Here is a 27975-nt window from a genome sequence, read left to right as displayed (position 1 = left end):
CAATTTTTTTCAATAAGTTACGTTCATTATTATTGGCACAAAAGTAATTCCATATATTTCCCTCATATTAAATATAAAACGCATGTGTTACTGATATTTTTCTAATGTCTGGACTCCTTTAAGGGGTAGCCTATGGATAAACAGACGTTTCAATATATTGGTATGCTATTAAATGCATTTTCTGAGAATTTATATTTCAAGTTTTGACTGCAAATGTCACGTCCATACGCTGGAATTCCCCAATTTTAAATAATCTATCCTCAACTAGTTTTGTGGTTTAGGTCTACGTATTTTATAATGTTAACTTTAAATTCAAATAATACTAACAGTAATTTAAAGATGTGGTAGCATTGGATCTGGACGGGAAGGATAACTCTTGGAGTTGGAAGGGGTGTGTCGCGATTCTGCAGGTTCGTGGATCTGAGTGTTTGATATCGCATATCGTTACAGCCTTAGAATGTTAAGTTCTACTACTGTATATCTATTTTGGTGAAAGTAACTCAAAAGTAATACAGGATAATGTAACGCATTGCAATTCTGAGACAGTAATATTGTAAGGTAATGAATTACTTTTAAAAAACAGTAGGCTAACAAGTAGGCCCAATGTATAATGTATTACAGTTTGGAAGTAACTTGCACAACACTGACTACTTTTAAAAAAAGGCGGGTCAGGAAGCGGGTCGGGTACAATATTTTCTTTTCTTTTTTTTGCGGTCCGAGTTGCGAGCGGTTAGTTGAAAACGTTGGTCGGGTGCGGGTTGTTTATACATTGACCCGCGCATCACTGATGCGCACCACATTGAAGAGCACCATAAGACAAGGCTTAAGCTAGTCCCAGACTAAAATGTAAGTTTGATCCTTTTTAATTGAAAGCAACTTGCACTGACATATCTTAAAATGTTAGTGCCATTGTTTTGTCTCATGACACACACCAGTAATGTTTTTTTCTAAGACACGTTATTAAAGCTATTCGAATCCCCTAATTGAACTAAGGCTTAATCCTGGCTTAAGCCCAATTTATACTTCTGCGTCGAACTTACGCCGTAGCTACGCCGTAGGCTGTGCGAAGCGCGCATACCCTTCGGTGTACCCTGACGTGCACCTCTCCAAAAATGTAACAACGCGTCAATTCTACGCAGACGCAAGCGCTGTGATTGATCTGCTCAAACCGCTTCCTCGGGTTTCACATGCTCACTCTGCGTGCGTCAACGTGGACAACGACGCAGAAGTATAAATTAAAACCAAAGCGTAGGCTACGGCGTAGAGGCTCCGGCGTAGGTCCGACGCAGAAGTATAAATCAGCCTTTAGTCTAAGCCCTGTCTGTGAAACTGGGCCTTATCGTTTTAATTTCATAATAACATTGACAGAATTATTATTATTTTTGAACTGAGTTAGAACAGGGAGTTGATCAGCATTCCTGCTCCCAGATATCTCACAAACTCCAGACTGCAAAGTGTCTTGTCCTGGATGAACCCAGTGGGCCAGTTCAAGATACTTCCTGCATTCTTGTAGGCCGCCAACTATTCAAAATCTAAACAGCCAACAGGAAGTTGTTCCGTTAATCAGAAAAATGTCGGGAGCTGATTAGACGGGAGATGTCTGCAGATAGGAGAGTGTAGTGACTTGGGTCGCAAGAGTTTTGTTCTTTCAGCAATCATGCTACTTCATTCTGAACGTCACTGTCTAAATAGGGGAAAAGTCCAGTGGGGAAGCAGTCCGAGTGATTTAGATTTTCTGTTTGTCATATAAAAAAAAACATTTGCTTGTTTGACATTTTGTTCCCAAGTTTTTTTTTTTGTTTGTTTTTTTGGCACATCCATGTTTATGTGTGGTGTGTTTCCCCGATTTCTTTGCAGCTGTCTCATTCATTCTCCCTGTTGATTCTCTCTCTCTCTCTACCTCTCTCTCTACCTCTCTCTACCTCCACTTCCTCGACATGCTCGGGATTCTACACTGAAGTCAAGCCTGCATTCCAACCCAGATATGTTCTTCTTCCTCTAGCCAGTGAGCTCTGTACATGTGGCATTTTTCTTTGCTGTTACTGGTGCTGAACGGATGTTTGCCACATGGTCTGCATTGAGAGCAATATTGGTTGGTTATGGGTTTTGAAAAGTGATTCACATGCAGCACTTAATTATTCTATATGTATATGTGTGCTTCCCACTGATTTGAAATATACTTGCGGTGGTAGTCGGACAGACGTCATTTTGATTACATAACATTATGCTCTATTAATATGCATTTAAAATGATGCATTGATATTACAGCATTTAAATGGTTTTGTTTCATTGTTGACTGCTATTGTAATTTCACGTCAAATTGAGACGCATAATAATAATTAAGTCTTTTGTATTTATCTATTGCCATTTCAGGCTAAATGCTAACGTTGGCTAAGCTACCTGTGGTGCTGTTCTCACTTCCTCATTTTCTTAAACTATTTTCTTAAAACATCTATTAATACTCATGTCTGTTGAGTAAATGCATGACAAATTATTACGTTAGCCTTAGCTAACTTAGTCTTTTTATTTCTAACTGCCACAGGCCCAAAATAGTATAGTTGCTGCTTTTTGAAGTTTTTTTTTTTTTAATGATTTTAGTTTTAGAAAATTATAATAACCTTGATACTAGTAAAATCTATATATTGAATAATATGTGTAAAATAATTTTCTTAGTCTCTTCTTCCTGTGGGGGAACATCACAGCCAGAAACTACAATAGTTTACTATGAATTAAATGAAAATGAACTTTAATTAAATATAGTTTATTGTGTAACCAAAATAGGAGTAATGACGACAAAAAAAATACACATAATGTGTGACTTTCAATTATAATCAAGCCCTAAATACTCCGGGACTCCTATTTTGAAATGTTTATACTATTGTGGACTGATCCTTCAAATTCAGATGATGGAGATTATATATGAATTCTTTTATCTGTTTAAAACGGATTACAATAAAGACTATAAAGTAAGCATTGTCATAATTCATCAACTCGATTTCATAAGCAATCGCTTGGCATAAATGTGCACTATTCACTGATTTCGAAGCACTTTGATGCAGTCTGAAACGCTGTTGCGCGAGTCTGTAGAATGCCCAATAGCACTGCCTTTTGACATTGCAATGCTCGATTTATCGTGATTTATTCATCCCCCAAATATAGGACATCTTAAAATGATCAAGACGTTTGTTTTATCATTTCATCTATTGAAGACTTTTTATGACGTTAAATTTAAGAAAGCTCGCCGGAGGGAATTTGACTTAAACTATTTAGAGAAGCACAGGTTACTGTATCTAATCTGATATTACCTGATAACTCTCAAGAGGTCTTGACCAAGTCTTTGACCCGTGTTATTGGTCTTTCCCTTTCCGTCCAGGTTAGTCTTCAGGTACAGTAGGCCCTTTGTGTATCGTGTTTATGTGATGCAGAGCAGGATGCTATCTTCTATCTGTCTTCGAGTTAAAGCCTTTGAATCAGGGGAGCAATCATTCACTTAATGGTTTCCTGTCCTCTGCCCTCACAAATGGGTCTGCCTGAAGCGGAACAGAGCCCAGATGGAGAAATATACCCATGTCGGCCTCACTATTCTCCATCACTGTTTGTTTCTACCTGTTTTTTTGTCTGTTTCTTGGTCTGTAGCCTCTTGCCGTTTGTCCACTTCAGGGATCAGAGAGTCTAAATAGCTCCATCATCAGTCTGTTTTATGACCGACCGTTTTAAAGGATTCATGTTGAATCGGTTTCCCTTCTAAGAACTGCAGGAAGTTTGCATTATCCTGTTGCTTATTCAACTGTTCTCCTGTCCTAATCCAAAAAGAAATGTTTTTAAGACTAGAGACCATTATTCTGTATTGATGCCATTAGGACCTCAAGTTTATTGTTGCTCCACAAACATCATCCATCTGTTTAGCTTTGTAAACAGAAAAAACGTGATTTTCATCAGGCACACAATGCATTAATATATGACAGTATGTTGCCCAGCCCATCACTAACATTGAGATCAATGTCCCTTGACAATCAACATTTCTCCTTGTTAATTATTAACGTTAGCCACTCTCTCCTGATATTGATGCATTATGAAATGCAAATGAGCCAATGACAAATAAGGATGTGTGAGATCTTTAAAATATCTATTATAAAATGCAAGTGGAAAGTTCTTGAAGTGTAATTGTTAGTCGTTCAACGGATCTCAAAACTAAAGGTCTGTATCATATTACGTTTTTGAGTCATGGATCGTATACTTTTTCCGGTCAGCAAGAAAAAGATAAATAATTAGGGGGCAAATGTTACTTTGCCTTCCATTGATTAACTAAAGCACACTATAGGCTTTGATACCAAAGCAAAACTACTAGCCTAACTAATGAAGTTCAAAGATTATTAAAGGCAAGTGAACAGTCTGTAGAAAAATAAGGACAAAACAAATACACTAATTACAAGCATAGATAAATATAACAAAGTTACAAATAAAGTAAGGTCTAACCGTAGTATTCAAGTACAGAAATGTAATATTTTGGCCTAAACACTATAGTGTTCACTGTATACGTTTATATTAATCCTTGTTAAAGCTCTGTTCTGTTGTTTGATTCACATTGACAGACAGCAGCAGGTATTTATAGGCTGCTGTCACTTTAAGAGTGAATGCACGGATCAAATATAATACACATCCGATTTCTTTCTCAACTGTTTACATTCACTTTAGACATAACCGACTGCATTTATGAGAATACTTGCAAAGACTGGTATTTTGTGTGTGTATTAGACATCCCAAGTCTCCCGGAAGTTCCGGGAGTCTCCCACATATTAAAACATCCCGGAATCTAGAGCTTGCAAGCTCCAAACCAAAAGACTTTGCGTGTGTGTGCTAATGTGCGTGTGTGCCTCATGAAGCGCATGTAAACCCAACCCCCCGTCCGTCCATCCATCAACAAAACCGAAATATAAATATAGAATAATACTTCCTGCATATTGGTTACACTGTGATGACTTGGACTTGATGACTTGGCAGACAAACATTTACACTTATTTAAAAAATTAAAAACCAGTAATAATAAGAATTAAATATTTAGCCATATAATTACACTACCATCCAAAAGTTTGGGGTCATTAAAATGTAATTTTTTTTTAAATTAAATTAATAATTTTGATAATAAGAATTGTTTCTTGAGCACCAGATCAACATATTAGAATGATTTCTGAAGGATCATGTAACACTGACAAATGTTGAAGTTTAGCCAATACAGGAATAAATTGCATTTTGAAATATATTAAAATAGTTTGATCAAATAATTGCAGCCTTTGGTATAAGAGACTTACATTAAACGTTAAAAATCTTACCAACCAACCCCAAACTTTTAAACAGTAATTTGTTTGTTTATTCATCTCCGAGACACCACAAAACTGTAAACATGTTCATCACAGAAGAGGTATATTGCAGTCATTGACTGTATGAATTAAATTTATGTATTTTTAATTAAACTTGATTAATTCGGACAAAATGAGTGTGTCTTGTCATTGACTCAAATGCAAATACACTGTTTGTTACCATAAGGAAATGGGTATTTATTGATGTAGTTTTGCATATTTCAACCTTAATCAATGGGTGGGTCAGGTCTAAAATAAATACTTTTTCCATTACTAGGTTATACCACAGCAGTGACACTGTTATTAAGTTTCGAAGCACACGATACATTTTACATTAATAGAACATGAATATTGTCATCATTTACTCACCCTTATGTTGTTTCAAATCCATTTTGAGTTTCTCTCTTCTATAGAACTCAAAAATAAGAACACCCCCCCCCCCCCCCACCCCCCAATGAATTTTACAGTAATAGAGACTCGAGCTTTCAGTATTTTAAAAAGTTGCAAAGAAGCATCTTAAATGTATAGCATTTGTGCTCTATATTCCAAGTTCTTCAGAGTTCAAATAAAACAAAGGTTTGGGTTGACATGAGGTTGAGTAAATGATGACAATTCAAATTTTTGTGTGAGCTATCCCTTTAATATCGACCTTTTCCTCCAACATATTTTATGGATGCAAATAAAGTCAGTGTTGACACTGAGAGAACACTGTCAGTGCATATTTTGGAGTGTGACTACTTTGAATATTGCATTATTTACCCTGGAGGCATTTCAGAACATGAGCACCAATGACAGAATAATGTGGATATTTTATTAGACAAGAAGTTTGGAATTATTATTATTATTTACTTTTTTTTTTTGCTTTCAAGTAGGCTGAGCTTCAAGGAAAATGTCAGATGCTTTAATGTTCAGGCAGAGCAGGTCACATGACTGGTTTGTTACTCATCACGTGACCATCACATGGTTGGATATGCAACCCCTAGGCCATCAATTATGTCTGTCTCCACTCCAGAGAGATAGAGATACAGACTGGGTGGGTCTAGATTGGAAATGACTCCTATAGATCTCTCATTTCTCCTTTCAAATGTGCTTGTTGGCTACATAAGGGAGTGTAGGGTAAACCCGACAGTGTCTGGTTACCCTGGCGTAGGACGATAACACCATCAAACATCAAGTCCACGTCGTCTTCTGGCTTTGATCTTTCACTTGAGCCCCATGGACGTGTACACTTTCAGCGCCGTCATGCTCAGCACAGGCGTTTTGTGTTGGCTCTGAAAAGTCTTTTGTTGTCACGTGGCCAAGCCTTTGTTCAGGTTTAAATGCTGGATGTTATCTGTAAAAGAGAGGGGATTCTGTTGACCACCCATGCTCACTGTGCAGCATTTTTTTTCACAATCCCACTTCAAAAGGCTGCGTATGCACTAATATTGGCTGGCAATTTGTTGGGCAGAGTGCAATTACTTGTTTGTCTTTGAAATGGGTTGTAGAAAGGGGTGGAAGTGGCCTTTTCATTTAAGTATGTCTAGAAGTGGTTTCTATGAAAGCTTAAAAAAGCGAATTATCTCAAAATTCTAACTTTTTCCTTATGGTTGTGAGTTTGTATATCACAGTTCTGAGTTCATATCTAAACTCGTAACTGCGAAGGGGAAAACAAGTCCGAATTGTGAGATTTAATTTTGCAATTCTGAGGAAAAAAATGTTAATTGTGAAATATAAATTTGCAGTTATATGTATTTATTTGTATTCTGTGGCAGAAACCAGTTTCCATGGTTTTCTCTTTCATTTGATTCCCGGAAACATTATGATGATATACCCGTTCAGATCTGATTCCCAGTGGAGAGAGAGGCTGCGTTTGTCCTCCTTCGCCGTCTGTGGGAGGTTTCATGAATGGCATGATAAGCTGCAGCTCTGAATGAGTCTCACAGTGTCGGTGGCGTAGAGAACGCCTTGAGGGATCCCGCTCTTGCTCTCGGAGCGCAGATGGCTGTGTAGCCCAGCCAAAGAACTAATAATGCACAGGATATCTATCCGTGTCTCTCACACTCACCATGTCAGCTCTAAATGCTAACGCACTGAGCAGTTGCACCTTAGCATCACACACGTTCACAGAGGCAGATGGTTCTCTGGAAACAGCAGCTATTTCACTAGTTTAGCCGACTTTTTTTATATAATGTCACTAAATTGGAAGCTGTGGCAGTGAGTTTGAAGGTTAACAGGGCACAGAAGTTTCACGCCTCTACCCATTTTTATGTTTTTTTTTTACGCAAATGGTCTTGTACATTTAGTCAATATTTTGTCATGCTATTTTGATTAATTTTCTTACTGCTAATGGCATTATAAGAATGATTGACTAATCATTTTGAAGGTTAAAAGGATACAGAAGCTTCATGAATCAAGTAATTGTTATTTTTTTACACAAACAGGGTTCCCACGGGTCCTCGAAATCCTTGAAAGTTTGTGAATATGAAAAAAAGATTTTTTAGGCCCTGGAAAGTTTTTGAAAATAAACATACATAGATACAGGTCCTTGAAAATACTTGAATTTATTTTGTGCAAGAAGTTTTCTGTGAAAAATTCCATATTATTCCCTCCGGTCAGCTAATGTGTTATTTCGTCAACACTTCGTGGCCTATGCAATATGCATACTAGCTTGCTTGATTTACGTTACTTACTCATTTACACGTTACGTTAAGTGTTTTCCGCGTGAGGTAGCCTACTTTGTGTTGTACGTTGCTATGACGTTCCCACACGCAAAACTGTAACAATGTATCTTACAAGGTAACATGATGTAACCTTGCTCTCACGTGAAATGGGTCCCCACATTAAGTCCTTGAATTTGAGGATATTGGACCTGGAAAGTCCTTGAAAGGTTCTTGAATTTGAAGTTAACCAAGGCGTGGGAACCCTGACAAATGTCTTGTACATCATGAAGTACATTTTTAGTCATTCATTTTCTCAATGGCATTATAATAATGATTGACTAATAATTTGTCAACCAAAATAATGCAAAAAAATCGAATTAAAATCTTTTTAAAAAATGCTTGTAATTTTGTTGATGAGATTCACAAAGGCGAGTTTTTTTTTTTTTTTTACTTGCAATACAATATGCAATGGGATTAAAGACCAACGAGCTTTTGTCACTGCAAGTGATAACTTCTGAATATTATTATTTTTTCTCCAGTGAATTCAGTAATAAATCCAAGTAAAAAAGGCTACATTTATTTAATCAAAAATACAGTAAAAACAGTAACATTGTGAATATTATTACAATTTAAAATGACTGCTTTTAATAATAATAATAATAAGTTAAGTAATTTATTCCTGTGACCTCAAAGCTGAATTTTCAGCATCGTTCCTCAGTGTCACATGATCCTTCAGAAATAATTAAATATGCTGATGTGGTGCTCAAGAATTTTTTTTATTAATAGCATCGTTGAGAGAACTTGTGCTTCTTCATATTTTTGTGGAAACATGATCTTTTTTTTCAACATTTGAGTAGAAAGTAAGGATTTTATTGTTTATCTTTTGTAACATTTTAAATGTCTTTGCTGTCGCATTTGGTCAATTCAATGCATCCATGCTGAATAAAAGTAATAATTTCTTTAAAAAAGTCGTAGACAATTGAATCACAGTGTCTGTGTCAACCATTGACCACCTTGTTGTCTTTATGTCAGTATCATCATCTGTCATCATCTGTCATAACCCATCAGTTGACCACTAGTTTGGACACGGTCTATGCCTTTTGAAGAAATCTGGAATGGAAGGGTTCTAACAAATGTTAACAAGCCAAAACGGTTTTAGTTATTTTGGGCACAAATATAAACGCTGTGATGGTTTGAATTATTAACACCTTGACCTCCTTCTACTCTCTCTCACCAGATCTGATCCAGTGCACCAACGAGATGAATGTGAACATCCCTCAGCTGGCCGACACGCTGTTCGAGCGCACCACCAATACCAGCTGGGTGGTCGTGTTTAAATCTCTCATCTCCACACACCACATTATGGTCTACGGCAATGAGGTCAGCTATTTTTATTTACATTTTGAGGTCTTTTAATTTACTACTTTTTTTTTTTTTTTTAAATCATGGCCACTCTTTTTAATGATTAATGATTCAGAATACTTTCAGAACATAAGGAATTAGAACTGTGGCTTTTAGTCTCAAAAATGCTTCTGTGTCATTTTTGACGCTTTACAACTCTAGTCAACACTGAAAAAGAGTGGCCAGGATTCACCTTTTGTGTTCATAGAAGAAAGTAAGTCAAGTTTGAAATGACACGAGTAATTAATAACTGAATTTTCATTTTTTGGTGAACTAATCCTTTGACTGTTGGTATTTTCAGCAGTGTTTGATGATAGTTTTGTTTTAGGTCTTTAGCTAAAGCATTTAAACAGCACATGTGCCACAGTCAATCAATTTTACCCTTGTGCCTTTGACAATACTATTTATTTGCATGGTGACTAATTTCAGAATAAATTGAAACATGAACTCTTTGTTCTTCATGTTGACAGAGATTTGTACAATACCTGGCCTCCAGAAACACATTATTCAACCTCAGTAATTTTTTGGACAAAAGCGGGTTACAAGGTAAGTGCTTTCAGCCCAACACCTCATTACTCATTCTGTTTTTCCAAGCACATTGCAGCTTCGTTATCTATTTTCATGAGCAACCAAACCTATGACAAATGCAGAAATTATAAAATATTTGAGGAGCTGACAGAACATGGGCTGTCTTTTCCCAGTTCTATAATTTTAGTGTTAGTCATGGTCAGATGTGGTGTTGGAGGGTCTGCAGTGGAAGAATTAGGTCCTGTTTCTCGCTTTCTGTTTGTCTATCTGCTCTTCTCTCCCTGAACTCACTTTTGGGACCTGCTCGGCAACATGGCGGACTTTCAGCTTAAATAAAGCACTAGTGGTTTTATTTACCCAAGGTTTTTCCCATGTTAAGAAGCTGCCTGGCAGCCAGCAATCACAGGAGGCAGCAGGGGAATCAGAGGAGAGTCTTTCAAGACGGGCTCTGGGCCCATTTTCTGAAAGTGACTAGAACTTCCTGGCTCAGATGTTCTTTCTGAGGCACCCTGCAAAATTTCACCTTGATCCTACAAAGAGTTTTTGTCATTGCTGGGCATTTTACTTCATATATATTTTTTTATTTTCTACAGCCATTGTGTCCTAGTACTGTACATTCATGATGTTAAAGACAAGAAGTAAAATACAGTACACATCTGCACAAAAAAAAAGAAAGAAAAATATTAGAAATTTTACTAAATGAATAGAACACACAACGACACACACACACACACACACACACACACACACACATATATATATATATATATTTATTTATATTATTATATATATTTATATATTTTTTTTAATGTTACATTTATAAAATATTTAAGAATTTAAAATGCCAAACAGTGACTTTCATGGACATTTTTGAGTGATGCAATGAATAACTGAATCAGTGTTTTAAAAAACAAAGAAAGACATAGTTTGTACAAATGAATTGACAGAAATTAAACATTCTACTAGAATTTTTGGCTACTGAGGATGAAATACTTCAAATATCTCTGTTTTCTTGTTCTCATACTTGCATAATTATTGTGGAAGCCATATTTCTAATACTTTTATGTGTTGTATCTTTTGGCTTTAGTATGCTTGTATTTGAGGCTCATGACTAGCGGCATAGACTAGTACACATCACGATGATCTGTCAGATAAAGCTTACGGGTTCTAGGCTGTGTCATGCATTATGCTAACCCTGTGGAAACCGGAAAGTTTTTTCCTCTTATCAATAAAAATGAGTCACAATCATACTGAAATATTGTGCTTAGGATTCAACTAAAACATTAAGGACTTAAATTTTTATATATCTAGAATCAGAACACAAGGATATAGTTTGCTGTATGACTAAGTTCAACAACCCGAGGGTCGCTGTGAACATGTTCTGTTCTTCGTGCAGGATATGACATGTCCACCTTCATCCGGAGGTACAGCCGCTACCTGAACGAAAAAGCAGTCTCATACAGACAAGTGGCTTTTGACTTCACAAAAGTAAAACGAGGGTAAGTCTATTTTCTAATTCTTAAAGGGGAAGGGTTACCCAAAAATGAGAACTCTCATTTACTCTTTAATGATTTGTGTTGTCGTTTTTGTTGTCAAAGGGCGGATGGTGTAATGAGAACTATGAACACAGAGAAGCTCCTAAAGACAATCCCCATTATCCAAAACCAGATGGATGCGCTCCTCGACTTCAACGTGAGTTTATGATGACATCAGTTAGACTTTGCTACATGTCCGGCAGCAGATTGACCTTTCGTCAGTGGACCTTTTTCCACTTGTTTTTGTAGAATTATCAGTTCCTGCAGCATGATCGTTCCAAATCAAATTGAGTTTGGCTTGTTTTGTGTCTGCAGGTAAATGCCAATGAGCTCACAAACGGGGTCATTAACGCTGCATTCATGCTTCTGTTTAAAGACGCCATCCGACTGTTTGCGGCCTATAATGAAGGGATAATCAACTTGCTTGGTGAGCTGTTATTTTACATGAGCTTTCAAAACTCACTGTGGGCTGCCCTACATATTGGCTTTTACCAGTTATCTCTGCTGTTGGTTCCTGTTACAGAGACCTTTAAACTTACAATATCAACACACTCATCAACAGCTTCATAGGACTCTGACCTGACACGTCACTCAGTTTTATTACGGCTTGTTTATTGCCCGAAAGTTGTACCTCATAAAACAAACCCTTCATGTACATATCGGTAGTCTCAGAATTTATTTTTTGAGCCAGGTAAGATCAACATTACTGTTTAGGGCAGTAAAACCGAGCAAATTTCAACTTGAAGAGATGATTAGCTAGAGAATGTGATTATAAAGATTATATAAAGATATAAAGATTGATCATTTGATGTTGAGAACCCAGAATTTAATAACGAAACATTAAAGTAGGGTTGCACAAGTAATTAAGATATGATTGAAATGAAGAAAGTATTTTTTTTTTATAAATATAAAAATAAATAATAAAGAATTTTTTTTTCATTAGACAATTACAGGTATTTTTGAGGTGAATGGGTTCCAAACAAAAACTGGACTGAATCAACTAAAGTGCAACAAAAAGAGTTCCCGAGTCCATTTTCAAATTCATGTGAATGAAGAGATCTGTGTGTGCCTGAAAAGAGATTGCCAAAAGACATTGCTTTCTTGCTAAGTATTTCCAAGGCCTGTTGAAGAGCTGCTGTTTTATTGTGATTTAATTCTGCCTTATTTTGTATGTATGATATCTAAGTAGCAGCAATATGAGATTATCATATTGCAGTTCAAATCGCTACTGCAGTGTTTGTTAAAACAGCAGCCCTACTTAGAGTGTTTGTGTTGGATGGCTCTATACAGTGGCTTCGTTCAGTGGTTACATGTTGGAAGAGAGTTTCTGTGAGAGACTGACACACTAGTGAGAGCTGCTTTGGGTCATGTTGTGATGACAGATGCCAAGCATAACTCGGTCTAGTGAAGTCACATAGTGAAGCAAGCTAGCCCCCTGAAAATGTGGTGGGAAACAGAAATGGAAAACAATCTAAAAATCTGACTTCATACCTTTCCCCATCTGCAGAGAAGTACTTTGACATGAAGAAAGCCCAGTGTAAAGAAGGCCTGGACATCTATAAGAAATTCCTCACTCGAATGACGAGAATCTCAGAGTTTCTCAAAGTGGCAGAGGTAAGATTGTGTAAGCCAGCGTATATAATGAGCCAAAATGCATGGGGCATACATTAAAAAAAAACTTTCCTGCTCATTACAGCAAGTGGGAATCGATCGAGGGGACATACCGGACCTGTCACAGGTGAGGACACAAATATATTGGCCTTGGTTTTGAGGAAAAACTTACACTGACTGACTGTCTTCCCTTTCGGCCTATCGGCTACTTATCTGTCACTATTCTTCCTGCAAGACAAGGCTTGAGCTCCACAGCTAAACTTAGCACGGCTACATTAGATTTAAACGAGTGCGAGTTGTAGAACTCTCTAACCTGCAGTTACCTAGAAATCTTAATACTTAACATGAGTTATACATGGAAAAGTCATGTGAGAGTTCTAAAACTGCAGCTAATTTGCTTGTGCAGTGCTGCTGAAAACCCCTGATGCATGAGGACATCTCTGCATGACACTGTGGGGGAAACTGTTCTAACTGTCCTTAATGCTTGATTCATACAGCACATAAAGGTGTGATACTGTAAGCAGCTTACAGGTTTGAGACAGAATCAGGTTTAGGTTTGATTTATCTTGTTTTTTGTTTCTTTTCAACAACTACGTTTTTACGTGTTTGTGTGTTGAGGAGACCGTATTAAAAAGAATGTGACTCATTTTGTAAGATTGCAGCAGGGCATAATCATCATTGGATATTGAGGGGAACCTATCCCATTTAATATTAAAGGTCGTAATCAGTTAATATTAGTTTTTCATTGGATGATTTTTTAACATTTATATACCACCCCTATATATATATATATATATATATATATATATATATATTGCAGTGAGATTTAAAAAAAAAAGTTTTAGGTTTGCAAACTCTTTGGGGTTGTTTTATTCTGCTTCACTATTTTGCAGTTTCTGGAATATTCTGAAAACACCTTTCTTAAACTACCACCTTTATATTCTGTATCTTTCCTTATCTTTCGTTTTCAGTTCACAGTTTGTGTAAGTACCTGCATCTCACTCTCTTCTCTCTGTGTTTCGAAGCCTTTGGTTTGTACCTTTGCATGCTATCTGTGTTTTTGTACAGTAGTGATTCTCCAATTAGGGGGACATTCATATTTGTTGTATGTTTTTTTTTTTTTTGTATTTTAAAAAAATTATATAAAAATGTACTGATTTTCAGTTAATTCAGTATTTATATAAACAAATTAATAATTTTTGTAATAATTGATAATATAGCATGACTGTACCCAATATTTTGTCAATATCATCATGCCGAACATTTTAGAAAACATTTTTTCAAAAACAAAATAAAAGGTTCTATTTAGGTATAATTTAATGGAAAATGATGAGAAACAAATATGAATCATTTTAAAATCTTAATCTGAGTAGCTTTATGTGTCAGTTCCAAACTAAACTAATCTTATTTTATTTATTTATTTAATCTTTTTTATTTCCATGAATCTTTTTTTATTTGTACTTTTTAAAAATCAGTTTGTTTATATCAAGTCCAAAACTTATTAAAGGGTTCATAACATTACAAAAAATGTTCCTTATATTTTGACATATAAGAGGTCTTTGGATCTGAGGATTATGTTTGTTTGGAGCATTTGATATCAGAATGCCTCATTTACAAAACAATGTAATGGAGAGTTCGCAAAGAAACATTTGTTAAAAGAAAAAGCGGCCCACTGTATTGGATATGACAGCAGCTATACATTTTTGTTGTTGTTGTTGTTGTTGTTATAACCTCAAAAAAAAAAGTCATTACCACTTTAAACCTTTTCTCCAAAATGTGACGCATCAAATTGTAACATCATTACCATAAAGTACAACATGAAAAACTTTCAAAATCTAGTGGAAGGTTGTTCTTAGTTAGGTTTAAGTGTTTCCAGGATGTTTAATTTGTCAAGATTTCATGTTGTTGAACGTGCCCCCAATTGAATGATCGCCCGTACTGTATGTTGTGTGTGCATATTTGTTCTGTGGTCTGTGAGTGTGTAAGATAATGTAATGTTTCCATTCCTCCAGGCCCCTAGTAGCCTTCTGGACGCCCTCGAGCAGCATTTGGCTTCATTAGAGGGGAAAAAGGTCAAAGACTCCACAGCCGCCAGCAGGTACAGTGATTTGCAAGCAGTTCATTTTGAACTTTCTAGTATGTGAGGGGGTTGTTGTCTTCATCCTCTGCATTCATGCATGGATCTGTGTGTGTGGGAGAGGTGTTTCAGGGAGTTTTGTGTCAGGTTAGAAAAGTTCTGTGCAGTTTTTTAAAGTAAGGGGGATTTTCAAAAGTGTTAGATTTTTATGCTGACAACAATATAATACTGACATCGATATTGAAAATGTGCGTGTGTGTGTGTTTTGGTACAATTTAATGTTGTTTTGTTTGTTTTTAACTTGTAATTTTTTTGGGTCTGTTCTGATTGATACAAAAGTGATACTTTTTAAAATATTAAATCTTTCTTTCTCTCTCATATTCTGCACGGTGAACATGTAATAAATATTGTAGCTATATATATATATAGCTACAATATTTATTACATGTGCACCATGCAAAATATGAGAGAGAAAGAAAGATTTAATATTAAATATATAAATATAAAAAAATATAAATATTTTTTTCAAGTAGTAGAAGTATTGCTATCTTCTGCCTGGTCATAAATGGTACATAATTTGATGAACCATTTAAATTTCTTATATTATTCAATACAACATATACTTCTAGGACAATCAGTCAACTGTGTTTAACCTAAGTTGCACAGGAGGAACTTACAGGAATTTGATGACTTGCAGTTTGGATGTAGGCTAAAAAAATGCAAGCTTTGCTAACATTGAACCCTGGATTTCCACAAAAAGAGTCAAAGTAGGTTCCTGTAGCGGAAGCAGTAAAAATGTGCTCTGTGCCAATGCTAGTAGCGCTGATTTCCACTAATACAACCCTTGTGTTTTCAACAGTGGCATGTTTACTGAATATGATCCTCTGTCTGTCTTTCCACTCAGAGCCAGTACGCTGTCCAATGCGGTGTCCTCCTTGGCCAACACGGGTATCTCTTTCACCAAAGTTGATGAGAGGGAAAAGCAGGCTGCTCTGGAGGAGGAGCAGGCTCGATTAAAGGCACTTAAGGTACGTAACGACCATCTACATCAGGTTTTATAAAACCTGATTAAATTGTGGCATACACGATTAACAAGGCAGTTAACCTGTTTGGTTTTTCCAACACCAAGGAGCAGCGTTTGAAGGAACTGTCCAAGAAGCCCTCCACATCCTCCACGACTGCAGCATCTCCCGTTTCAACGGCGACGGGAACCATCAGTACCGTCCAAGCCATTGACCTGTTCTCCACATCCAGTAGCTTTGCTAACAGGTAATAGTTTTATATATTTACAGTTTAGGATGAGTAAGATTTTTTATTTTTTATTAATACTCTTATTCAGCAGAAATGCTTTATATTGACCGAAAGTGACAGTAAAATAGAATACAATGTATCAGTTTTCAGAAAAATATTAAGCAGCACAACTCTTATCAATATTGATTAAAAAAAGGAAATGTTGAGCAGCAAATCAGCATATTAGAATGGTTTCTGAAGGATCATGTGACACTGAAGACTGGAGTAATGATGCTGACAATTCAGCTTTGCCATCACAGAAATAAATAAAATTTTAAAATATATAAACTTAGAAAACAGTTATTTTAAACTGTAATATTTCATATTGTTGTTTTTATTGTATTTTTGATCAGTTAAATGCAGCTTTGGTGAGCAGAAGACATTTAAAAACATTTAAAATAAAAAATTCTCACTGACTCCAAACTTTGGAACAATGGTGTTTATATGTACATTTTTCTCTACTTGTTGAATATAATTTTAATTGTTACACACAATCTGTATTAAAATAATATTTGTAAAAATATATAAAAATTACAAATTATATTATATGTTTTGATTTTTTTTTTTATATACTGTACAAGTTGAAATATGTCAATGCCATTTTATGTTGATTTTAAATAACAGCAAAGTTTTCAGCCAGTTAGATTGTGGGCAGAACTAATTTCTGTATATTTAATGATTGATTCCACAGTCTTTCTGTTCTGATGATACACGGCTGGTAGTGATTATTTTCCCAGTTGGTGCATGAGTGCACATGTGCAATCGTTTGGCAATCTTCAGCTTTTAGTGTTTTATTAGGGCTCTGTGTAGGACTACACAGTGACGGCAAGTTAAACTCAGCAATTACGTTACAGGCGTGTGTGCTTATAATGATGATGTCATCCAGAGAGCAACGGGAACATGCGTTATTAATGGTTCTTGCTAAGGCGAACATCAATATTACTATTATTATTGCGGTTAGGGGTTTGTTCAAATCAGATTAATCTCTGCTGTCCTGAAACTGTGTGGCTTTGTGTAGAAAAGAAAAAAAACTGTTTAAAATCAGTCTCCGGTTCTCGTTTGTGCTGTAAGTGTGTGAATTCCTGGCCAGACAGGATTTGGCTGTGAATGAGGTATTGATTGCATGTGAATTCCCCCCCCACCCCCCCCCAAGTCTCCACTTTAAGCACTTCAAATCAACATGCCAAGTTGGTCTTTGCCATATAACTGTGAAACGCTTGCCGCTTAGACTGCCGTTTAATGGAAGACATTAATGTGATTCGTGTGTTTGTGTGTTTCTGTGTTTGTCTGGCTCCAGTACTCCGAAGGTGCCGAACGATCTGTTGGACCTGCAACCCGCGTTCCAGCCCTCCCTGCCTCTCTCCACCGGCCTGCCTTTAGCCAACACATGGGGAGGTGAGCGGGTCACACCACAGGAACTCACAGATCTGCATTAATATGTATCTCAAAGAAATCGAGCTTACATCAACAGTCTTCTCCTCTGAAGCCATGAATTTTCCCTCTGGATTTTTATCTTTGAGGAAAGAAACCATGTTCTTGTTGCGAGCATCTAAATAACATGGAAACTGTAAAATGAGGGGCTAATTTTTAACCAAAAGAGCTGATAGGCTGTGTAACATGATATTTAACCTGATGGAACTGATGTAATATTGGTTTCCGATGTTAGCCGGGCAGATCCAGAAAAGGCCTGCAGCTTTCAGCGTTTATTGAATTATACTAGGTAAAACGCGCGCGGCAGCTTTTCCAGATGTATTATCTTGATGTGAGTTGAAGCTCGTTGGAGTTTCAAGCAGGCTTTACACTTTTCAACACCAGAGTGCTGTCATGTCCTACTGCATTTAAAGGAATAGCTCACCTAAAAATTATAAATCTGTAATCATTTATTCATCCCCATGTTGTTCCAAACCCATATGAGCTTCATTCCGTGGAACACAAAATGAGACATTTTAGATGGCTATCCTGGCCAAACTTCTCCAAGATAATGGAACAAATGTAAACTTGGGTTGTCACGCTCCAAAAACTCCTTGTAAAAGTGATCCTTTCGGCTTGTTCCAAGACTTGGACCAAAATGTGTGAGTAAATGTGAGTTTTCATTTTTGGGTGAACTAGTCGTTTAATATTAGGTTAACATGTTAACAGTGAAAATGATAGCTAGAAGAGGTATACGTAGGTGTTAATAGATGTTAAATTTCACATTGGATTTGGGGATATATATTATATAAAACATGAAATCAATCTTTGATTATTTTTTAAACTTCTTTTTATTAAATATTTGTAGTAAATAAAAGCTGCATTTCAGCTGTAAATTTGTACTTAATAATATTTAATATGGTGTGTATTTTCTTAATTAATTTTTTGTATGTTTCATATATAAATACACACACATAATAGAGTAAGTTTTTTTATTTTTTATTGTTTAGTACAATTTTAAAGCTGCAAATCAAGCTAAAGTTTTATTGGACCTTATGCATATCCAGTAAAATATTTTTTATGGATTTGCAGTTTTAAAGTTTTACAATAATAAGTAATGAGTAACAATAATACTATTTAATATTGTGTGCTTAAATATTTATGCATTTAATCATTTTAGTACAACTTTAAAGCTGCAAATCACACTAAGGTTTACTCAATTTATTTGATTGCCAGTCAAATACAATTTTATGCATTCTAATATTTGTCCAGATTCATTCCTGTCCATTTAGCTTGGATGCACCATTTATGTTACATATACATAACAACCCGTGTCATTCAGTCCAGTGAGATGGTAGTTGATTTACATCTGAAAGCATCCAAGTCTAGACCAAACAGACTCCACCTCATTTGTCTGTTAGTCTCTTTTTGCATGTTCTCTCTCTCTCTTGCTCTCTCTCTCTCTCTCTCTCTCTAACCTCTTTTTGTTATTTTCTGTTTCTGTCTTGTCTTTGGCCGTGTAGATCCTTTCACGTCTACAGAGGCTGTTGACGACTCCATTCCAAACTTAAATCCTTTCCTTACAAAACCTGTTGTTGATCCTGTCCATCTGCCTGTTGTGTCTTCGGATGCTGTTAGTTTTTCCTCTAGGACACCCAGTCATGAAATGTTCGGTGGTAAACGGCTGTTCTTTTCTCTCATGTAGTGCACTGTTTGCTTTCTTTCGCCTGCTGCGTGGTAGTCCGTTTTCCCTCCTCTTTCATTTTTTTCCTGAATGCTCCACCACATCAAGTGTACAAAGACCAGCTGGGCAGTGACCCGAGTTAACCCTTAAAATATCTGATACGTTAGTCTCAAATTCATATCGGCTGTGTACTCAAAACCTAGTGAGCTGCCTACCTAGACAGTATTTTTAGATCTAACTCAAAACTTCAAAAGCGCCTATAATGCCCAAAGAGGTTGTCTGTGAAGGCAGAGCTGAATAAAATACTACATATGTTGTATTCAGGTTATACTACTGAATTCAATATTTTCATAAAAAATTAATTACATTTCACATTCTAATTAGTTAAATAGTATGTAAAACAGTCTATTAAGCATTAAATGTTTTATATAGAATTATACAGTAATGTTTATATAATATTACTATATATTAACGTTATGATTTTACTTTAAGGACTCTATTTTAACGATCTAAGCGTATGTGTCCGAATCCACTTTTTTGCTAGTTTAAAGATGGGAAAAATGGTCTGCGGATGGTCTAAAAGGGTTGTCCCTATTAACTTTATGAGTTATGGGTTTGTTGTGGCCGTAACGTTCATTAATCAAGAGTCTCATCTACGGGACAAAGTGTACGCGTGTTGTGGACCCGCCTATGGGCGCACATTACTAACAAATATTGCTCCATTGACCAGGTTTCAGTTGGTCAATGGCACAGTCTATTTCAGTTGCCTCAAAATAGCAACGTGCCAACAATGCGCCTGAACACACCTCGTTTTCAGACAATTTAAACAACGTTGCGCAGGACGTGAAAAAGATAACTGCGTCGGGCTGAAACTAGCAAAAAACACTTGCTTCGCACCTGGCGCCGCATTGCGCCAGGTGTATGTTAGGGCCCAATTACTTTATTACATGCTTAATTAATTGCTTTTTAGTTATGCCAATCATGAAATTATTTATTTATTTTATTTTTCATTTTCGATATGTACAATGTTTTAAATTCATTGATGCACACAACAGCAGTGACAAAAAAATAAAATAGAAAAAATAAAATAAAAAATAAGGTATCATCAGTGGAAATTAATAAAAAATTTATCAAGTCAAGCGCATTGCATTGTGGGATACAGTGATTCTTGCAGTGATTCTTGCAGTTGTACTTGGGTTGTATACTGCACATGTAAATCATACCAAATTATAATTTATAAAATTGTCAAATGCAATGTATACTGCAAAGATGGTAAGAGAAGTATGCTATTCTGAACACAGCTTAGGTTTTGAAAAACAGCCAGTGTGTGTTTGTTTGTGAATGTGTGTATGCCTTTCTATGGTTGTCAAATCAATAAAGGAAGTTTAGCTTCTGTGAGTTTGTTCTATGCTGAGGACATTATTTATTATGTTCTCGGAGCGAACAATAACATATTTGAGAGAGTGACAGACAGATGTTTTGTTGCTACTGTAAAGCGTGTTTGTGTTTATACAGCTGCAATAAGGTGACTTAGCTTTTATGGTCTAGTAATGCTGGTCTAATATGAATAAATGAGTGTGATCAAGAGTGAGAATGGCTGTTATCAAGTACAAATTAACTGCTTAAAAATGTATGTGCCCTATTTGTGTTTGTTGGTCCTTTTTGCCCACACTTAACCTCAAATAATTGCTTTTTATATGGTGATTTTTCTGTTTGGGTCTTTATGATGGTCTCTGGACCACCTTACTCAAAAACCTGCTTGGTTGTGCTTTGCTGCCCTTTTCCTTTACCCTTTTCTATTTCTCCCATCCTTAGAGTGTTAAGTTTTAAAGTTTTTCCCAAATGTCAATTTCATTTCTTGGTTCTCCAGATAATTACAATCCCTTTATTGATTCGAGCAGTTCGGTTGCGTCACCCGTCGAGCCCTCTGCTCGGATGGGCTGCTTCCTCTCAGGTACAGACGTCCCAGTGTGATTTATGTTTTCTGACCTCAGGAAACATAGTGACGTTGTTTCCCCTCTGAGTGCTTTTTACCTCCCCAAAAAAATGTAACTGCGGTTTTGTTTTATCTTCACCCTATTTACTTAAATATAGAGTACGCAAGCTTTGTATCATTTCTTTCCTGATATTAGTTTTGCTTCTTTATTGGATATTCCTGTCTCACTTGACTAATTTTCCCATTTCTGGCTCTCCTGTGCTTTTATTGGGCCTGTCAGACTCGTTCTGTTCTCCGGCTGCCTACCCTAACACTCCTCTCTTCCACTCTGAGCCCTCCGCTGTAGCTGGACTATTCGGAGGTAGGTGTCGTCCCTCCAGCCTGTCTATCTTTCTGTGCCCTACAGCTGTCTCTTGTCCTTTTTTGTTCCATTCACAGGTGGGCTTTTGTTGAGCTGGTAGGAACAGGTTGAAAGTAGATTCAGACATTCGGCTCACAGTTCCAGTTTGCAACATGTTTTCAACTTTTATCATTAACATCATTTTTTTTAAATAGGGTTGCCATTTTAATAGTTTACCTTAATTAAGTCCAATTAATTATTAATTGGAATAGTTAAAAATAACAATTAATCAGTATAATTGTATGTTAATTCCAAAAAAGGCTTTTTCCCTCAATGTCACATTGGCAATGGTATTCTAGTATTATTTATATACTTTCATGTATGTGTATGTATAATAATTTTTTATTAAACACATGTATTTGTTAATATTTAGAATTTTTATTTTTTTTATTTTATTTTTAGTCATATGCCTTTGTCATTTTATTGTTTTTTTATTTAATTCTATTTAGCTTTAATATATTTTTAATTTCACTTTTAGTGATTTTTAGTACTTCAACTTTAATTTCAACTTTCATTTGATTTCAGTTATTTGGCTGGGCAACATTTATAATTTTGTTTCTCATCCAATGTTTATATTTTATTTTGCTTATTTAATTTAATTAGTCTAAATGTCACAATTTATTTAATTTAATTAAATAATAAAAAATATAGAAAAGTAAGAATAATATAAAATCTAGTGAATTTTACCTATATTTATATTTTATTAGTTATTGTAAATAGCTCATAGTCATTTAGGATAGTAGTTGAAACTTTACAGGTACAATGAAGGGGAATAAATGAGGAGCTTTTATCTGACAGGATAGATTGGCATGATGAAGTTGATGCTGTTGTTTGTTAAAGTTAAATAGCTGCTTTTTTGTTGTTGCTACAATCATGTTGTGGGCGTAACCCAGTCAAACAGCTGACATTTTTGGAAGTCTCTCGACTACAACAGAAATAATTCATTTAAATTAATGATGGCAATTATGCATTACACATGAACTGGAAGAAAACATTAACCACTGTTTAAAATTACTTTTCTGGTATTCTTTCAGCCATAACGTGTAGGTGAAACAGCCTGTGGTGTTTTTTTTTAGGTCTGACCTTGTTTTCTCTAACACAGGGTTCTCTGCACCTCCCGCCGCCCAGCCTCCCAGTTCGACAGGCCTTAATGTCGACTTTGACTCCGTGTTCGGCAATAAGTCGGCCGCCAACAGCACAGACTCGACTGGTAAGAGAGATGTTAACCCAGTTGCTGTGACTCACTCATTGCTTTTCTCTCCACATGATGCTTCACATCCATCATACTGCTGAAAGCCAATGTGTTTTGGGGGCCCAGAGCCTTTTTGGAGTGGATCTTTGGACCGTGCTTCAGCTAGCTGTGTGATTTTCATAAGAAAAGGGATCACAATGTGATTAAGCACTTGATCTCTTTTGTGTCTTGTTCTGAATACTGCATGTTTGGAACTTACTTTTCAAACACGCATCTTATTACACTGCACTGACAAAATCACACATTAGGCTTCTCATAAAGCAACCTTGTAGCATTAATTTGCTTGAATCTTGGTTTCATTGAGTCTTAGTTTTGGTATAATCCATGAGCACGCTAAAACGTTGAGCCTTGATGCTCATATTGACAACTCAGTTTTGAATCCAGCTCACAACACATAATAAAAAATAAATAAAACCAATCAATTTTAAATTAAAAACTTACTGTCTTAATACACATTCTTGGTCTTTTCAAGCATGTTATTTTAAAGGGAAAAAATATGGTACATTACAGAAGTTGACTTGAATTTAGCTTAAATTTCTAAGCATTTATTTTATTGTGAATCTGTGTCGTGTCAAAAAAAGACCACCATTGAGTTGCACAATCATATTTTGGGATGTTCCTCATCCTGTCCTCTTTTTCTCCTCTCACTGTGTGGTTTGATCTGTTTGGACGCTGGCTTTGCATGGCACTGCATGTCTGGGTGAGTTGACTTCACAAGATTTTATCCACATTCTTTCACTTTTCAGTCCTGCAACATTTGCTCTGAGGCCAGCTGCCTCTTGCTCCACCCAACCTAATTGTGCTTTTTGTGTTTGTGTGTGTTGTCTGCATTTTTTTCCCTCTCCCATTCCCTCTCCTCTGTTTGTTTAAGATGATATTTTAGGTGGCCTCCTGAAACCCACAGTGGCCTCTCCCAACCAGGGCCTGACGCCCAGCGCCCAAGCAGGCAAACTGGTTTCCGATGACTTGGATTCCTCCCTGGCCAACCTTGTGGGCAGTAAGCGTCCTGTTCTTGTTATGTCAAGCGAACTCTGTTTTAGGGCTCCACGATTAATTTAAATAAAATTGGCTTAGTGCAGTTATTGAATAACAAAGACTGAAATTTAATTTAAAAAATGCGCTGCGTGTTTCAGAGTGAAGCATGGCACACATGCAGCTCATGATCATGTTTTCAGTGTCTCAGAGCAGCTCGGTTTATAGTTATCAAAATCCCCCCCCAAATCATGCAGCCCTGTCTGTATTCTGGTAGTAATAATCAGGAACAGCATAGGCAGATATATTTATTGATATAGTATGTTAAAAAGGTGAATTAAGCATTATGCAATGGCTGGCATAGTCCTAACAAGTTTTTCTCTCTCTCTCTTTTATTTATTTATTTTTTTATAGATCTCGGTATTGGAAATGGAACAATGAAGAAGTATGAACATTTACGGTTGATCTCAATCTAAATTCATAGTGTTCTTCAAAGTTTATCATGATTGTTTCTTCTGTTCCTCCTCAGTGACATGCACTGGATTCAACCCGGAGAGAAGAAGTTGACTGGAGGAACCAACTGGCAACCAAAGATGGCTCCAACCACAACATGGAACCCTGCCACTATGGTGAGGAAACAATATGTGCTTTCTCTTACTCAAATGAAACAAAACTCATGTTAGAAACAGCTGTCATAAACCAATGGACGGATAATAGTTGGAGATCCTCCACTGATTCTGAATCATGGGCTCTGTTCCAAACCCTGATGAGCTCCCTCGCTATCTACATGGGCAGCTACCCTTCTAAGACAGCATCATAAGTGACTGAATTGAAGCATTGTACATTAGCAAAAACTAATTTCATGTGACCAAAATGGCAGTCCAATGATTGGATGATGTAGTATACAGACAGAAAAAGACTAGATAACATTTATAGGCTGACATTTGTTCTGTAGGTGTACAATGATCAATAGAGACTTCTATCTCTTTAAACATTTGCTCAACATGTTTTATTGTAATGTAATGGAACTTTGACTCATTTGGCTGAGCTAACAACTTGATATTTTAGACAAATGTTGGATAAAATAGTATTTTAACTAGTAGTACTATTTTCTAGCAGTACTTATCAGGATACTTTTCATTATTATTAATATTTTTATTACTGTTGTTTTTTTTGTTTTTTAGCGGGGTTGTCACAATGCATACTGGTATTGCCTTATTTCTGAAATATATATGCAATTCTGCTTTTATTTTGACCAAATTGAGGTATAATATAAAACAACATGATTTTGCTGCCTACTTGTTGTCTAGGTATGCTGCACATTAGTTTTTGGAAAAGAGCTATAATCCACCCTCAAAAACAGCTGGAATGTATTGTCTTGTCTGTGTTTACAATGTGTTTGTGTGAGCTTACAATGCGAGATGTTAGTGTGTTGTATGCCCTCTAATTGTGTTTGTTGCGTTGTATAACTGTTCTCGTCCGGGGGATAAACAGAACGGCATGCTTTTCCCACAATACGTAAGTCAAATTGTTGACTTGAACGTTTCTCTGAAACGCATGAGATTATTAACCCCACCGCACTTTGCTTTGGTCACAGTTTAAGACCTTTGCGTGTGTTTGAGTGACCAAAATTGCACTGAAACCCATGAGCTGATCTAACAAAATGTTTTCTCGGCATGGCTGACAGCTCTCTTCTTCTTTTACCCTTCCCTCATCGGTTTCATTTGTTCATCGCCATCAGCAAACAACTGTAGTCATTCTGGTGTGAATCAATGGGTTAGTGTTTCCAGTGCAAGGTTTACTGGACAATGTGCAAAGTCCAATACAATGTACGCCCAACTGTTTGATTCAGATCCATATCGTGCCTTGGTAAACGTTCTGATGGAAACACTTCCACCAGAGATTTTTTTTTCTTAAACAGGATATTGATGGATTTATAAGTACATCAAGCATGATTTAGTCCCATTAAATCCTGCAGAGTTAAATGTTTCTCCTAAGAATGCAGTACAGCTGAACTCATTGCTTACCCTAGTCTAAATACAAGTTTACATTTCCATGTTTACATTGTACCGTTAGTATCTTAATGAGATTCCACAGCTCTGCCAGCATATTTACTTTTCATCATCTTGAGATTCATTTTAATTTGTTCTGATTCGGTGTGATATACACAGAAAAGCACACATGGTTTAGGTCCGATAGATTCACAACAGTGTTCAGAGAATTTGTAAAACTTTAAAGATTGGGGATCTTTAAGATTATTTTTTTTTCTCCCCAAAACTGGTATGCTCACTAAGGCTGCGTTTATTTGATCAAACGTATGGTAAAAACATAATATTCTAAAATATTATTGCAGTTTAAAACCGTTTAATATAATTATTACTTATTACAAAGGTAATTTATTTTAGCACATAACTTTTTAGTCTTCAGTGTCTCATGATCCTTCAGAAATCATTCTAATATGCAGATTTAGTGCTCAAGAAAAATTTCTTATCAATGTTGAAAATTATTGTGATATTTGAGGACATATACACTTTTTTTCAGGATTCCTTAATTAATAGAAAGTTGAAAAGAACAACACTTATTTGAAAAATATTTTTGTAACAATGTAGAAGTCTTTACTGTCACTTTTGTTGAATTTAAAGGGAAAATTAGCATGAACAATGAAATATATGTCAATTAATTAAATATCTTTTTACTTTTATCCATCACAGCTTCGTAAAGGGTTTTATGACATCTCCTCTGCTTTTTCAGAAGTTGTCATAGTTCATGGGTAAATTACCCTGTGTTCGATAAAAATGTTTATTTAACAATTTATTGATCATTTGGTCACCATCATTGAATTTAGGAGGCCGTTCAGAGGAGCGAAGCACCAGAGGAAATAATAGTGTGTCTGTGGCTACCGAAGGCCTTTTTGAGAATCTCACAGCTCTTTCACAAAGAGCTTCTCTCTTCCACCAGAGCTCTGCACCTGCAACTAATCACTCTGCCTTCAAAGAGGTCACACACACACACACAAACTCTTTCTCGCTCTCTTCCTCTTTATCTCCTTGCCTATATTCCTGTTTTGATGCTCTGTGTGTAAAGACATCTTTAATGTTTCCCAGATGTGAGCGACTCTCCATGAAGAGAGAAAGCTAAAATACTGAAGTAGAATAAATTTAGAAAAGAGCATTCTGTTAGTCCACTTGCACAAAGTTGCCTTTGTTCACTGAGCGCTGTGTGTAAACGTGGAAACTGAGATGGCGTGTCTGGGCCAGTTGTGATCTCATGGCTGCACGAGTGGAAATTTCTCACTTAAGGTGTTCAGAAGAATCGCTCTCTCATGCTAAAAAAAACCTGATGATGTTTCACCTGTGGCATTTCTGTTCTAACATCAAATGTGTCCTCCTAGGCTCCCTCAGTCATGGCCTTCCCTGCCACGACGCCCACAGGAATGATGGGATACACAATGGTGAGTAGAAATTACTGCATTACTCACCCCATCAGTGTCAGAAGTATTATCTTTTCTACTCCTGTATATTTGGAGACTGCAGTGATGCTGTCAGTCCGCACCGGTATAGTGTGGGTGTGCAGAACACGATAAAGGGCTCTCTAGAGCTCCAAGCACCTCTTCATTGAGTGCATTGAGACTTCTTTTTTTTCTTTTCTGTGCTTTATTCATCATGTTTGCGGGTTTTTCTGCATTGCTTTCTCCTCCATGAGCTCTTAGCTTTAAGAAAAAAAGATGGGCATCATTGAGTGTTTCACATGTTCTGGATGGTCTAGTCGGTGTTTGTTTAGTTATTTATTAAAGGTGCTCAAAGCGATGTCACGCGTTTTTTAGGCCAAAACATTTTTTGTCACATACAACAAACATCTCCTCACTATCCGCTAGCTGCCT

General features: G+C 36.3%; 1 protein-coding gene across 20 annotated transcripts in view; it reads left to right on the top strand.

The window, feature by feature from the left end:
* Positions 1–27975, top strand: part of picalma (phosphatidylinositol binding clathrin assembly protein a) — a 43107-nt gene that overhangs the window by 10206 nt on the left and 4926 nt on the right. For 3 of the 20 annotated variants that reach the window (XM_077242516.1, XM_077242515.1, XM_077242523.1), the window contains exons 3-22: positions 9237–9379; positions 9871–9946; positions 11325–11427; positions 11527–11620; positions 11779–11890; positions 12971–13077; positions 13160–13201; positions 15087–15172; positions 16056–16179; positions 16281–16420; positions 17739–17836; positions 19375–19527; positions 21406–21489; positions 21752–21832; positions 22974–23081; positions 23995–24120; positions 24510–24540; positions 24625–24724; positions 25590–25613; positions 27487–27546. In XM_077242516.1, the coding sequence (XP_077098631.1) occupies positions 9237–9379; positions 9871–9946; positions 11325–11427; positions 11527–11620; positions 11779–11890; positions 12971–13077; positions 13160–13201; positions 15087–15172; positions 16056–16179; positions 16281–16420; positions 17739–17836; positions 19375–19527; positions 21406–21489; positions 21752–21832; positions 22974–23081; positions 23995–24120; positions 24510–24540; positions 24625–24724; positions 25590–25613; positions 27487–27546 (1892 nt within the window). Of the gene's footprint in view, positions 1–9236; positions 9380–9870; positions 9947–11324; positions 11428–11526; positions 11621–11778; positions 11891–12970; positions 13078–13159; positions 13202–15086; positions 15173–16055; positions 16180–16280; positions 16421–17738; positions 17837–19374; positions 19528–21405; positions 21722–21751; positions 21833–22973; positions 23082–23994; positions 24121–24509; positions 24541–24624; positions 24725–25589; positions 25614–27486; positions 27547–27975 lie in introns of those variants that run through there. The other 17 variants (XM_077242528.1, XM_077242532.1, XM_077242521.1 and 14 more) reach the window with 16 other exon arrangements.

This window comes from Siphateles boraxobius, unplaced genomic scaffold, assembly GCF_051911475.1.
Source record: "Siphateles boraxobius isolate OS27281-9 unplaced genomic scaffold, OSU_SipBor_1 25, whole genome shotgun sequence".
In the NCBI taxonomy this organism is placed as follows: Eukaryota; Metazoa; Chordata; class Actinopteri; order Cypriniformes; family Leuciscidae; genus Siphateles; species Siphateles boraxobius.
This window is presented reverse-complemented; position numbering and strand designations above follow the sequence as displayed.